Source organism: Lates calcarifer, linkage group LG6 (genome assembly GCF_001640805.2).
Source record: "Lates calcarifer isolate ASB-BC8 linkage group LG6, TLL_Latcal_v3, whole genome shotgun sequence".
Taxonomy (NCBI): Eukaryota; Metazoa; Chordata; class Actinopteri; family Centropomidae; genus Lates; species Lates calcarifer.
Window position 1 is genome coordinate 18,850,799 of NC_066838.1, and position 14,144 is coordinate 18,864,942.

The window sequence follows — 14,144 nt, forward strand, 5'->3', positions numbered from 1 at the left end:
TCGGCGCATGCGTCTCACGAGCGAGCGTAGCTGGGCAAAGATGGCGGCGGGCTCCGATTTGCTGGATGATGTTTTCTTCAACACAGAGGTGGACGAAAAAGTAGTTAGTGATTTGGTCGGGTCTCTGGAGTCTGAGCTTACGGGAGCAGGGCACGTCAACGCAACAGCCAGGGTGCAGGCTGCAGCAAATCACGTCGGCAACTCAGCTGTAGGTAGTAATTCCAATGTTCAGGGCAGCAAAATGGGACTTTCACAACAAGAGCTTGCTAAAGCAGGTAAGATAGCTGCCCACTCCGGTTAGCTAACATTAGCTTATTTTGGTCACGTTGTTCAACTGAATGTAGTTAACTTGGCTTCACTTGTGTGTTTGCCGAAACTAATGCGAATCGGAGAGTTGTTCGACACCCCCTTGTTTTCCTGTGTTTCCGCTGCTGTAGGGGCAGGAGTGCAAGGAGGTGTCATTAACAGTAAGGGGTCCCACGGTTCAAGCATGGATGGAGCAACCGGGACCACATCGGCGGCGGGACCGAGCATGACAGCCGCTCAGAGTCAGTCCAACTCGGGGACAACTAGCAGAGTCGTTACGGTAGTGTCAGATGCACCGTCTGGTGCTGGGAAACCTGGAACGACTGCTGTTCAAACTTTGAATGGAAGTACCGTGGTGATGAACTGTCACATCCCCGGAGGCGCATCTGCTGACAGCAGCGGTAACAACTCACAGCCCGCTGTCACGCTTGTAAACAACGGACCTGTTTCTGTGAGCAAAGGAAGCACAGCGATTTTGTCTGCAGCACCAAGTACTATTATTCGGACTACTTCGACGAGTGCGCAGAATGCTGTGACTTCGCCCGTGATTTCGTCTCAGCCCTCTTTGAAAAGTGTTCCCACGGTTACGCTTGTGAGGCCACCTATGCAAACTCCAACGAACACCTCGCAAAGCGGGGGGAACCCCATCACAGTTTTACCAGCGCCAGCCGTCAGTGTTACCAGCACGGCTGGCACTCTTGTCAACAAATTCGACTCCACAAAGACTATAGTGCAAACTGGTGCACACGTCGTGGCTTCAACTGTTGCGACAGGCACAACAGCGACCATAAGGAGCCCGACTGTTTTGCAAAACTTGAGGACTTCAGTGCCGTCTACAATCGCTGCCACATCTCCTGGTGGAATACGAGCTATTGCTCCACAGGTGTTGGCCCCTCGACTCACTCAGCCTCAACAAAACGCCCCAAACATCCAAAACATTCAACTCCCTCCAGGTAACTTTACACAATTAATAGTTTAAGAGCATCAGGAATTTCCCCCAGTAACTTTGTCAGAAACCTGTTGCTATCAAACACAAACGCACCTTTTATTTTATTTGTACACGTTTCTTCGCTGTTCTTGTGTGATTAGACAAGAAATCGTTTTAGACATATTGTACGAAGAGAGGACACTGAATTGATTGTCCTCTGGGGCCACAAATAACAGACTGGAGATGAGCAAGATACTAACTGCAGACCAGATTAAAAGCCTTGGGGACAGTCAGTTCTCCTGTAGTATATCAAACTAGCATTCTGTTGCAATCCATTGATTACTACTTTGTCTTGTCAGAGACAATAGCACACTGTTCTTATATCAATAGTTATTTACTGTATAACTCTAAGTATCTATACATCTATCTCTCTCTCTGTGTGTGTGTGTGTGTTTTAAACAGCTTTCAGAGACTAATGGTTAGACTTGTCTCTGACCTCAGATAATACTCTCAGGTTTTGCACTGGCAGATTTTGATTTTTAACCTAAGGGTATTAATGGGATAATTCAGATTTTTTGGCATAAGGCAGTATGAATTGCTCAAGTGTAGAAATGTCAATGCAAGGAAATTAGCTCTGGTTGGGAGTCCTGTGAATAGCCAACCAGAGAATGGCTGATCAGACCAAAATAATGCACAATAAACAACATTATTAAAAACATTTAAGCCACAATATTTAATGACATGTATCTGCTGACAACTCAGCACAAAATCTTTGTTATTAAACCTTAATTGTCCTGACTGTTTTTTCTGTGACTTGGTAGTACTTTGTTTAGGTCAGTGTATTTCTGTGTACTGAAGCCCAGTCACTTTTTGATTGAGAATCTGCAGACAAAACAACAGGCTCCAGGCCACAATAGTACACTGGCCTACAATAAAGTATTGGCTGCAAATAAAGTTTTACTTTGAGTTGTGCTGTGTTGAGGATACTTAACAGCCTCTAATTACACTTTGTGTTGTGGCTTGAAATGCTTTTTTAGTATTATGTTTGTGGTTTATTTTGGTCTGACCGGTTGCTGACTGTCTGGAAATCTCTGTACATAGACCTCCCAGCCGAGGTAATGTCCATGCATCAATACACCTGTGCACGAGTAATTTGCACCCCTTAATGTCAGAAACTCCATACATACATACAGTACAATGATGGGACTGATCAGGACAGAAAAGGCCTGTCCTTTGACATCTTAACTCCACCGATATTTGTCTCTTGCAGGCATGGTCTTGGTTCGCAGTGAGAGTGGGCAGCTGCTGATGATTCACCAGCAGACCTTGGCTCAGATGCAGGCTCAGTCGCAGTCCCAAAGTGCCATGACACCAAGACCTGCAGCCCCCACAAGCACTCCACCTGTCCAGATCACCTCTCTCCAGGTACCAGGACTGCTGGACGCATGGCCATGGTCACAAATAGAAAATGTGACTCATGCCTCCTGTTAGGTAGTGATACATGGATCTGATATACTGGATCAGTATTTATGCAGATCCTGACCTTATTGAATAGACTGGGTATGAGCCAGATGTGACTGATGCACTTTAAATACTGTGTAATTGTTACTGTTATTATAAAACCGTATCAGCACAGTTCTGTAAACCTTCCTGAGTAATGAGTAATGTATCATTTGAGCATCCCATCACAACGACAGTGTGCACAGTCACAATAATGAGCACATTTTGAACACACTGCAAATGTTTCGGTCTCATAAGTTAGGCACATTGTGTCATACAATATATACAAATTTACTGTCTTATAGAAAATGAAAACTAACAAAATTATATTTTTTTTCCTTACAAATTGCAAAGAAAAACATGTAAAACTGATTGATTGATTTTATTTGGCACATGTGGTGTTTTGCATCCAACTTTAAACAAAAAAAGATACACATCTGCTGTTTGAAAATATTTTACTTTAGAAAATATGATGTGTAGCAAAATGAGACATTTTTTTTTCTTTGTAAAGAGAGCTACAGAAGTTAAAAGGTGTGTACGCATGCATGTGTATGGTGAAACTTTGTAACTTAAAAAAGTTTTTTGCAGTATTTACTGGACGAATCATGATAAGCACAATGTTACATTTCTCAGTATTGTTCAACTTGTGCATAGTGTATAACACCTCCCTTCATATCCCCTGCTGTCCTGCAGCCGCCAGGCGCGTCACTCCTTGCTCGTTCGGTTACCCCCACCACCATTATTAAACAAGGTTCCACAGTCCAGACCACTGTGGCAGCCACCACCAAACTGCAGAGGCCTCCTGTACTGCAGGTAAGTCCAACACACATCCCTTTAAAGTAGTCAGTCCCCTGCATAAGGTCTAAAGTTATCAAGCACCAAATGCCATCAGAACAGTAAGTGTCATTCACCACAAACAATGATTACTACTGTCAATTTGCTTCATTACACCAAACCTGTTGAACACTCTGTAACTATAGGACGATCAAGTTAAATGAAACTGTCTGCTCTGTATGGAACTACATGTTACACTTTGAAAACAATTCAAGTGGCTTAAATTAAAAAGAAATATAAAAGATGTTTCAGAGGGTCTGAAAATATATATTTGAATACATAAAAAATGTGACAGGTAGATAGGATTTCTATCTGCCACTAATCAGTGAATCAGAGACCATCAGTGACATCAACATCATAATTTCCCCCTACTCTCTCCTTCGCACATCACTCTAGACATAAAGTGAAGTCTTCATGACCTCATCAAAACCTAACCAGTCACACTGTTCTCCTTTTCCTAAACTAAATTATTCACCAAAAGACCTTTTCTTTTTCAATATTCCGTGTCCACTGAACTCCCACAGATAGACCGCAAATGTTGCTTTACTCATTGTCATTGACGTTGCTTCAGTTAGGATTGCCAAAAATATGCACCGAAATTTTTTTTTTTTTCCATGAACAAAAACAGGCACAAGAGCCTTGAATGCAGTCAGTGTGTTTGAAGAAGCTTGTTGTTATTTTAGATAAAGTGTACTTCATATTTCTATTCTTCATTAAACATGCACATGTTTGTTCATTATTAGACTAGATCTGCAGCTCTCCCAAATTCTGGAGAAGAATATAGAAGTACTTTCCCTTGAATGAGAACGTTATTGTTAGGCTTTTACTGTTGTGCCTAAAATAAGTTGAACGCATGTCTCTTGGACCAGCTAGGATGGATTTCCTAATTTGAAATCCTTGATAAAAACAGGCTCAGACCTGCTTCATAGGTTGTATGGTCATCTTCTTTTGCCAAATAACTGCAGTGAAAGACTGGGTTTTCATATCACAGCCAGCACATTTGTTTTAATTCTCTGTTTCCTCTGGCTGGCCCTTTTGTTTGTTCACATTTTAAAACCCTGGTGGTTGTATTAATCTTTCTTGTGAATTATGATTGTTCTGGTTGCCATGGAAGCCCCCTTAAAGGTTAATACATTTTTACTAAACATCATTAGTTTTTGTTGTCTGATTTGCACATCACATTTTATAGCAAGCTCTATTGCAATTTAGAGGAAGAAGAAGAGTATTGCGAAGCTCCTGAGACAAAATGTTGAATACAAAGTGTACAAATATCTGTGACAGCAAACAAAATACAACATCTTGCTCTTTCCTGGAAAACAATATTGTATTATGTCCAAGTAAAATTGAATGTACTGTGCCCTGGGACCAGACACATCAGAACTGTTATTCTGACCTTGTCATTTTCCTACGTCTCATCTCATAACTGCATATTCACTGACCTTTATAGAACACCATCATGCTGGGAGGAACTGCCACCACTCCGGGTCAGCCGCTAGGAACGCCCACCACAGTACAGCCTGGAACTGCAGCCACAGCAGTAACACAGAGGGTAGGGCCCCTTGGGCCCACTGGGAGCTCTGTCACTCCAACAGCTATCTCAGCTGTAAGAGAGAAGTACTAACCTTGAATGCTTTTGTCCGCGTAATCTGTCAAAAACTAAACAATGAACTGCACATATATTTAATTTTAGGGTATTTTTAATTTTTTGTATTTTGTACTTTGTTTTCTTCTCTACATGTCTACTGTAAAATCTGGTGTGTATATTTAAGAAAAATGCTGTTTGTTTGTGTGTACTTGCAGGAGACACTGGAGAATGTGAAAAAGTGTAGAAACTTTCTGTCCACGCTGATCAAGTTGGCATCCAGTGGAAAACAGTCCTCTGAGACTACAGCCAGCGTTAAGGAGCTGGTCAAGAACTTGCTGGTACATTTCTCTCCTTTACCTCTTTCTCCTCTCTTGCCACGTCTATGTTAAAAATCTCTCTGCTGTCATTTTATGCCTTTCTTGTCATTCCTTCAGTCTGTTTCCTTAAGTTGCAGTTCTGATTTGTTCTCTGTCTATTGTACAACAGGAAGCAAAGATAGAGCCTGAAGATTTCACCAGTAGGTTGTACCGTGAGCTCAACTCCTCACCGCAGCCGTACCTTGTGCCTTTCCTGAAGGTGAGAGCAACAACACATTAGAAGACATCCAGATATAATGGCTGATGCAGAATGTTACAGATCGTGGAAATGTAGATCCTGGCTGACATGTATCAACTCCACGATATTTATATGATGATGATGATGATCAATATAGTCATCTAAATCTACTCTCTTAAATGTCAGTACATGAATATTGTAAAAGAGTGGAGATTGTTGCCTTTATTTTTTAGTAAGATGACAAATACTTAAATCCTGTAAAATGGCACTGTTTCTCCTCCAGTATAGACACTGGTTCAGTAACTTTTTAGGAGCTGAAAGCTGGCAACTCCAACTAGCAAACACATTTACACACAGACTGGTATAATTGTGTGGTTCAATAATGCTGTGCATGGAACTGAAGTTGCAGAACAGGTCTTATTTAAACACTGGAATTAAACTGTAACAACAGGGCATTATGAATGGGTTATATTCAAACAATGAGTTTACTATCCCACATCAAAAACAAGGTTTATGTGTCAAAGTTGTATAACATCAGCACACTCAAACCATCTCTGAAGCCCCTCTGAAGAGCTAACAGGCAGCCAAATGTTTCAAGAGGGAAAAAATAAGCCTTTTTCTTAATCCACAGTGAGGTGTGAGTGTTGTGTCCGAAATATTTTCTACTGCCTCCCACAACCCCTCTTTATAAACTGGCATTTTGTGACTGGTTTTGCAAAATAAGTGAGCACACATCAATGCTATTGTGCACACTAAACTGAGCATACGTGCACAAATCCTCAGGAATTCTTTCTCTCCACTACCCAACTTTCTTAGGACCTCCAGGTTCCAACAGTCCTCTCAGTGTACCCTCTGCCAAAACACAGCAAGTGCAACCAGTACATTGTCATCTTTCCCAAAGTTCTCTCAAAGCTGCGGCTGCTGGATGGCTTTTGGTAGCATAATTTGAATATAAATAGGCATGATGTCTGAGAAAAAAGAAAAAAAATGTGATGTGGAACAGCAAAATTACAAATAAGTGTACCGCAACAGGAAATTAAAAAAAAAAAAAAAAATGTTACTGTCATGGCTGTCAGTTGATACAGACATCACTTAATTGCATCATCACAAATTGCAAATAGTCACATCATTATGTATATAAGGTAAAAAAATGCAAAGTGCACAATGGAAACAGAGCTATTGTGACATGAGTGTTAATGTATCAGACTTTTATGAAATATTATTATGAAACAGTAGACAGAACTAGCCTTTCTGTCTACTGTTTCATAATCACATCAAAAAAACAGTTTAAACCTCATCAAAATAAATCAGTACCCTGTTTGTTGAGCAGTGGGAAATGCTGCAAAGCAATCATCATTACAGATAGCTTCTTCACTGTTTTCCCAGTGGGATGTCCAATAGTTTCATTTAATAATGTGACAACAAAGCAAGGAAAAAAGTAATATGTAAAAATTAAAAAATGCCATATACCATATAACTCTGCTAATGTATTGTGTGTGGAAAGAGCCAGTGACTTACTCTTTCTGTCCTCTGTCCACCTGCAGAGAAGTCTCCCAGCACTACGTCAGATGACCCCGGACTCAGAGGCCTTCATTCAGCAGAGCCTGCTGCCACAGCCCAGCACTCAGCCCGCTGCGACAGCCTCCACAGCCCTCACCGCTGTGGTGCTGCGACCTCCTCTCTCCACCGCCGCCACTACAGCCGCCAGCACTGCTGCAACCAAAACTACAGTCATCAGCCTCACTCAGACACCTCACAGTAAATCAGGACTGGTAATGTCACTGCTAGTGGATTTTTTTTAACCTGTGTCCAAATTCAGTGATTGGTATGCACATAGAAGTGTAAACCTGGTATTTAAGAGTTTATAAGATAAGATAAGATAATCTTTTATTAGTCCCATAATGGGGAAATTTACAATATACTTATACTTCTGTCTTTTATTTTGTCTTTGAATGTGCACAGATTGTACCACAGCAACAAGGGACAATGGTGAGGCCACAGGTGACGCTGGCTCAGTCTCCCATGGTAACACTGAGAGGACAACCTCATAGCCGTATCATTGTGGGCCAGCCACAGGTGGTCAAACAGCTACAGACAGGTGTGTGTTCAACAGTTGCTTACACTTCTTTTATTTCTTCCTTTGTATGTCAGTGGGCATGTCAAGTCAGTATTGAATGTTGTATATTGTTATTTTCTTTATTTGGTCCACAGAAGGAAGTTGCTGAATAACACAGAGATACACTGATGCTTATGACTCTGTCTGTGTTTGTGCTTTGCTATGTACAGTATGGTGCTTCCACCTTGTGGACATTGTCTGTAATTGCAGAACACTACACTTGAACAAAAATGCCAAATTTGATTCTAAAAAACCCCATGAATTATATTAATGTTATACTGCATGTTTTAAACTGCAAACTAACAAATTTAACTGCAATAATGTGTCTTTATTCTCAGTTAGCAGCAAAATCAAAATAATCTAAACTTACTTCTGTCACTGTTAGTTCCAGCAGTGAAGCAGACATTGGCTCCAGGGCCCAAAGGAGTGCAAGTAGTCAGTCAGGCCCCTCTCACTGCTGCTCAGAAGAACAAGCTGAAGGAAGCCGGAGGAGGAATGTTCAGGTCTGTGAAACACAATTACAGAATTTTCTAATAATTATTTTTGATGTTGGAACTATGTCTAATGCAAACTTCATTTTTTCTGCATCTTACAACGTAAATTTGTCATGTGTTTTACAACTGGAATAAGTTAACACATATTTTGATTTAACTGACTCATTATTAGTTATTAAACAGCATCAACTTCTTCCCATTTAAAAATTGCAACTTATCTTCATCTTATAGTAACTGAAATATGATTTTTTCACTATTTTCTGACAATTCATAGTCCAAACTATTAAGTGTGTCAGATTAATCAATAATTAAAGTAATCAATAGTTCCAGCCCATGTATTTTCTCTGATATCAGAAGATTGAGATGAAGGTGTTCTCACTGAGCTACTGACTTGAACAAGTCAAATTTTTATGGTAGTCAGCCTCAATACTAGAGACTCACTATCATGGTACATTATATTCAGGTCAATTTTGTCATACTGCTGTCATCTATTTGTGTGTCTGGATTTATTTTTATGAAGATAACACCTCAACAACAGAAATACATATTGTAGCAGAAAACTACAGACATGCCACAGACACTTATAATAGAGTATTGTTAGATTATGGTTAACCTTACTGCTTTAATTTTTATAATGAGGCAAAAACTCCTGGTCAGGCTTTGGGCAGTCACATGGGGAAAAAGATATAGAAAGCAAAGCAGAAATTGTGTAAAGCTGTTCAAGCGACAGATTCACTAAGCATCCATGTAAAACTGATTCAATACAACTGGAAATCTCAGCTGCAACGGACTATGGCAGACTAAAAACAACAACAACATTCATTGATATATTCTGAAGAGCAGCATGATCTAAGCAAGTTCAAGTTCTGAATCAAACGTAATCCAACTAATCTGTAACCTGTTTATTGATAAATAGAAATCCTTGTGACTTTGTGATCTTGTGATTTCATTTTTTACATGCTTTCAGGCGTGGTTCTGTGTAAAATTACTTCACCAGTGTTGAGCCACACATTTATATATTTCTGTCACAAATTTATTGTTCATTCAACAATACAGCTGTAGCTACTTGAGGAGGCTATTGTATAATGTAAATGAGTTTGTTTAAAAACTGTGTGAAACTCTCTGTAGTTGGTTTATTGTCCTAGTTTTTGTTCCTATTTTATTTTCGCCCTTATGCTTGTAGACACATTTGCCAATTAATGCAGTAATTCTCTTAATTAAGGTCCTCATAAGCATAAGTGTTTATGTGTAATTTATCATGGTAGTTCCTCCTCTCTGTCAAGAAAAACTGAGCATCTTTTCTGCATTTACAAAGATAAAGTAAGGCTTTAATGTCCCAAAGAGGCAATTTGGATAACAGAAGTCAATATTGATAAATACGGATACAGATAGAATTTATCTGGTTGCAAAAGACTGTACGGGTGTAACTAAAAGACTGGTTTATACTGTAAGACAAAATGTGAGGATAACATTGTGTTGTGATTGAGGTGGCCAAGAATTTCTGCTCTGCCTTGTGTAATGGGTAGCATTTATAACCACTGATCAAACTGCTGTTTCATAGCTGTGTGACAAAACAAACAAAAATGATTTAATTGACAACACCTTTGTGGTGAGTTTGGGTACACTGAAAAAGTAGGAAGTGCCAACACAAAGTTTTAAACTGGTGAGATAAATCTGAGCAACCACAATGTCTGTTTAAAAGATGTATTCTTTCAACTCCTCTTCTTGCCAAGTGACTATTGATATGGGCATTTTGGGCAACAGAAAGATGGGGAGGAAGAGGTTTAACCATGTATTGTGACAAATATGTTTCACTTTAAAGCACATATTTTCTGTGATTTGAGGATCTTGAGAAAAATTAAATTGGCGTAGTTTCATTACATTTATCTCTATGTCCCTTGGCACAGTCTTTTGACCAGTGTATTTTTTATACTGTGAATAAAGGGCATCAAAGTTTCAGCAAGTTTCATTTGTGTTACTATGTCTCTCTCATCATATTTTCCTTTCATCCAGGGATGACGATGATATCAATGATGTGGCCTCCATGGCAGGAGTCAACTTGTCGGAGGAGAGTGCCCGTATCTTAGCAACAAACTCTGAGCTTGTTGGCACGGTGACTCGCTCCTGTAAGGACGAGGCCTTCCTCTCCACCTCTTCCCTCACCCGGAGAGCTCTTGAGATTGGTGAGACATGTAAACTTAAGAGTACACATACAGCAGGTTCTCGGTTTTAAAGGTCGACACTGTCTCGCTCTGTCCACATCTTTATCCACTCTCCTCCTTTTGTGACAGGTAAGAAGTTTGGCGTCAGTGAGTTGGGTACAGATGTGATCAATTACATTTCCCACGCTACACAGCAGCGGCTACAAAACCTGCTGGAAAAGGTGACACAGGTGGCTCAACAGAAGAACGGAACATTCAAGGTGATTATTAATTGTAGTAATTTGAGAGTTGCTCAAACCCATTGCCATTTACTCTGTTTCAGTTTCTCTTTTTTCTTTTTGTCCCTCCTTGCTGCATCGTACTTCAACCTTCAGGAAGACGAGCGGTATGAGCAGGTCAGTGATGTGCGAGCCCAGCTCAAATTCTTCGAGCAGCTGGATCAGATGGAGAAGCAAAGGAAGGAAGAGCAGGAGAGGGAGATCCTCTTGAAGGCCGCCAAGGTAACAATACTGTCTATAGATGTGAACACGTTGAATCATTTACATACTGTCAGTACTGCACAGACAAGGCGAGTTAGTGATATCAGGTCAGTGTCATTAGTATACATTTCCTCAGCTGCTAGAGAGCAGATATGCTAACTATGAGTAAGTGAATGAATAAAACAGTCGATTGAATGAATTGAACATATCCATCTTGAAATATTAAAATGTCCTCTACATTACTGCAGTCTCGGTCACGGCAAGAGGACCCGGAGCAGCTCCGACTTAAGCAGAAGGCCAAAGAGGTACATATATGCTACTATAAGTGACTATGTAATTGCTTTCATTATGAAGAATTATGATGAGATGATCTGTGAGACTACTCTGTCTGTTACTGCATGTACTCCAGATGCAGCAGCAGGAGCTGGCTCAGATCAGGCAGAGAGAAGCCAACCTAACGGCGCTGGCAGCAATCGGCCCGCGGAAAAAACGAAAAATTTACTCCCCTGTTAGAGGTGCCAGTGCAGAGGTGAGGAATATGGAACCATCTGCCACAGACGAGTTGTGCTTATTTATTTTTCTTTTTTTCCAAATTCCCAAAAGAGCTCAATAAAAGACTTGTGTCTATCTTGTGTCTGTCCATCTCACCCTGCAGAGTTCAGGGTCAGGGCCCTCCCAGCCTGGAGGCTCCAGCGGAGCAGGCTCCAGACAGTTTATGCGACAACGCATCACCAGAGTCAACCTCAGGGACCTGCTCTTTTGCCTGGAGAATGAAAAAGGGAACAGCCACTCACACCTGCTCTATAAAGGTTTCCTCAAATAGCACCCACATTAAAATGACTAGTCTCATTCAGTGGCATTAAGGAAGCAGAGTTGACCCTCAGCTCAGACGCTCTCTGCCGGTACTTTCTTTGATCACCCGCTGCTGAATGATGAGATGTCTGTCGGTGGGAAGAGAATTATCTGGAACATTGAAGAGACATCAGCTTTTAAAGCCTCTTCAGGCATAGGCCTTTTGTATTTTCAGCACAGAGATGGAGCAAATATTGGAACTTGGCCCTGATTTCAGTGCACCTCTCAGCTCGGTTTGCTCTTCAGAGACCAGTTGCACTCAGCCACACTTCACTCATGCACTGCCTCATGCTGCACATAAGAAAAAATGTCTTTGACTGAAATGAGCACTTCAGATTTGAAAACCTCATCAGTGTCACTGCACCGACATCTGGGTTGTAGCAGCAAATCTCTGTGAAGTGGTTCCATCTTACATTCAGGTGCTGCCTGATTTTACAAAACTGCAGTAATGCAAATTTTCTTGACCATGTTAACATAAACACTCTGTTTATTTAAGTTTTTAACAAAGATTTTAATTTATCGCACATTTATACTATATTTTAGCACAGTTTAATGCCTGTGGATTGTTTTACAGAGACTAATCTTGACTAGTCTTGTCTTCTGCTGAATTGCCTTCTTCAGATTAAGCCATATGAATTAGAATGTCTTGTTCAGTTTAAGAAACTTCATCTATCCAACAGTTTCTTTCCAGATTTGTAGGATGCGTGCTTTATTGTTTTGTTTGCTTTTTTTGTTTGTCTTTGCTTGATTGGAAACAAAATTGATGATTTATGTTATATGTTGTGCATGGTGTAATCACAGGTGTTGGTATTTGAACTCTCACTAGTGTTTTCACAGTGGGAGTTCCTGACACAGTGGTTTTTAATTCAGATTGTAGCACATTTACTACACAGACTACAAATACTTTATGTTCCTATTGATCATTTCTGAAGCATACAATACTGAGTTTTTTTTCCTATCTGCCAAGCAGACCATTTCCATTTATTTCTTCAGCAACGGTACAATATTCAATTGGCTTTCTGTCAATATGCTGGTGGCAAATTAAGTAGTAGTTATTTAGAAGATCCAAGAACAATGAAACATTCACATTATGAAAATAATAATGTGGACTTGGCTCTGTTTCTTGAATAATGTTAGGAAGAAGCAGCTATTAGGTTATTTTCTTGTCTTTTTTTTAAATGTCACATAAAGAATAACAGACCTTTTTTTCCAAATAAGAATGTGCAATATTAAAGTAACATCTGGCTAAAATTTATTTGGGCAGGATGTTTATTGTGATGGATTGTCCATCTCAAGCACATTCAAAAAAAAAAAAAAAGAGAGAGAGAGAGAATGGACATACGTGGCTGCCTAACATTACTTCCAAAAATGGAAACTAGTATGGTATGATTGCATGCATTTGGAAATGAAGTGGCTGTTAGAAATGTTTAGTCCAGGCTGTGTAGCTCATGTGCTATAATGTGAATTTTAAGAGATGGAAAATGGAGAAGTGAATTCCAGTAATGTTTTTGATTGCAGTCCTTTAAGTGAATCACACTTGATTAAATTAAGTTGTGCATCCACATTTTTATATTTGAATGAATGATGGAGGTCATGTTTGGTAAACATGAGCATGAAATGCAGAACACGGACTGCACTTTGACAGGTTTTCTAAAACTAGTCGATCAGATGAACATACCCACTTTATATCTTTTTATATTTTTAGTGCACATAACTAATTTTGATCTTTATACCTTTTGTCATTTTATGAAAAGGATGTTTATGGGCAAATTTTATTACTGTATATACAGAAATTTGCTATTTGTAGATTTATCAGTTGACAACTTTAAATTGAGAAAATTTGTCTTATTTTTCATGTATATAGATATGATAAGTAAGACAAATATTTGATGCTCTCTTGCCAATATCTTGTACATTTTGCACAGCCAGTTGTTCATATGTAAATATCTGAATTTAAAAAAAAGTTTTTAATTGCTATTTTATAATGGATTGAGAGATAACAATCTCTATTAAAACAAAAAACAAATATCTTTACCTTGATTGATGTGGTTTCTACAGGTCTGGTCTTCAGGTCCTCCCATTTCACAGTGGAGCATGTGATGGCAGCACTGACCTGTCCAAGAAGCAGTAGATTGTTTCAGGGGGCCCAAAGACAAAGATAGGATAATATAATTTATTATAATTGGTGTTGATTTTCTCCTAAATCATTTGATCTGCTGTTTACAATGAGCCAAGTTGCCACAGTTGTAACGAGGAAGTCCAACTAACTCAGTCTTGAGGCACATTAAAACTGAACAATGTTTTGATCTTTTCATGCCTCTGCATCAGAGACG

At 39.7% G+C, this 14,144-nt stretch overlaps 1 protein-coding gene across 1 annotated transcript; it reads left to right on the forward strand.

Moving 5' to 3' along the window:
• Positions 1-6: 6 nt before the first annotated feature.
• Positions 7-13,845, forward strand: LOC108900188 (transcription initiation factor TFIID subunit 4). The gene is made up of 16 exons (XM_018701107.2): positions 7-275; positions 438-1,259; positions 2,505-2,659; positions 3,428-3,547; positions 5,016-5,171; positions 5,369-5,491; positions 5,640-5,729; positions 7,253-7,480; positions 7,671-7,806; positions 8,210-8,327; positions 10,332-10,501; positions 10,610-10,740; positions 10,855-10,980; positions 11,208-11,264; positions 11,369-11,488; positions 11,615-13,845. Exons 1-16 carry the CDS (start codon positions 8-10, stop codon positions 11,780-11,782), a joined length of 2,988 nt encoding a protein of 995 aa, XP_018556623.1. The 5' UTR covers position 7; the 3' UTR covers positions 11,783-13,845.
• Positions 13,846-14,144: the final 299 nt, after the last annotated feature.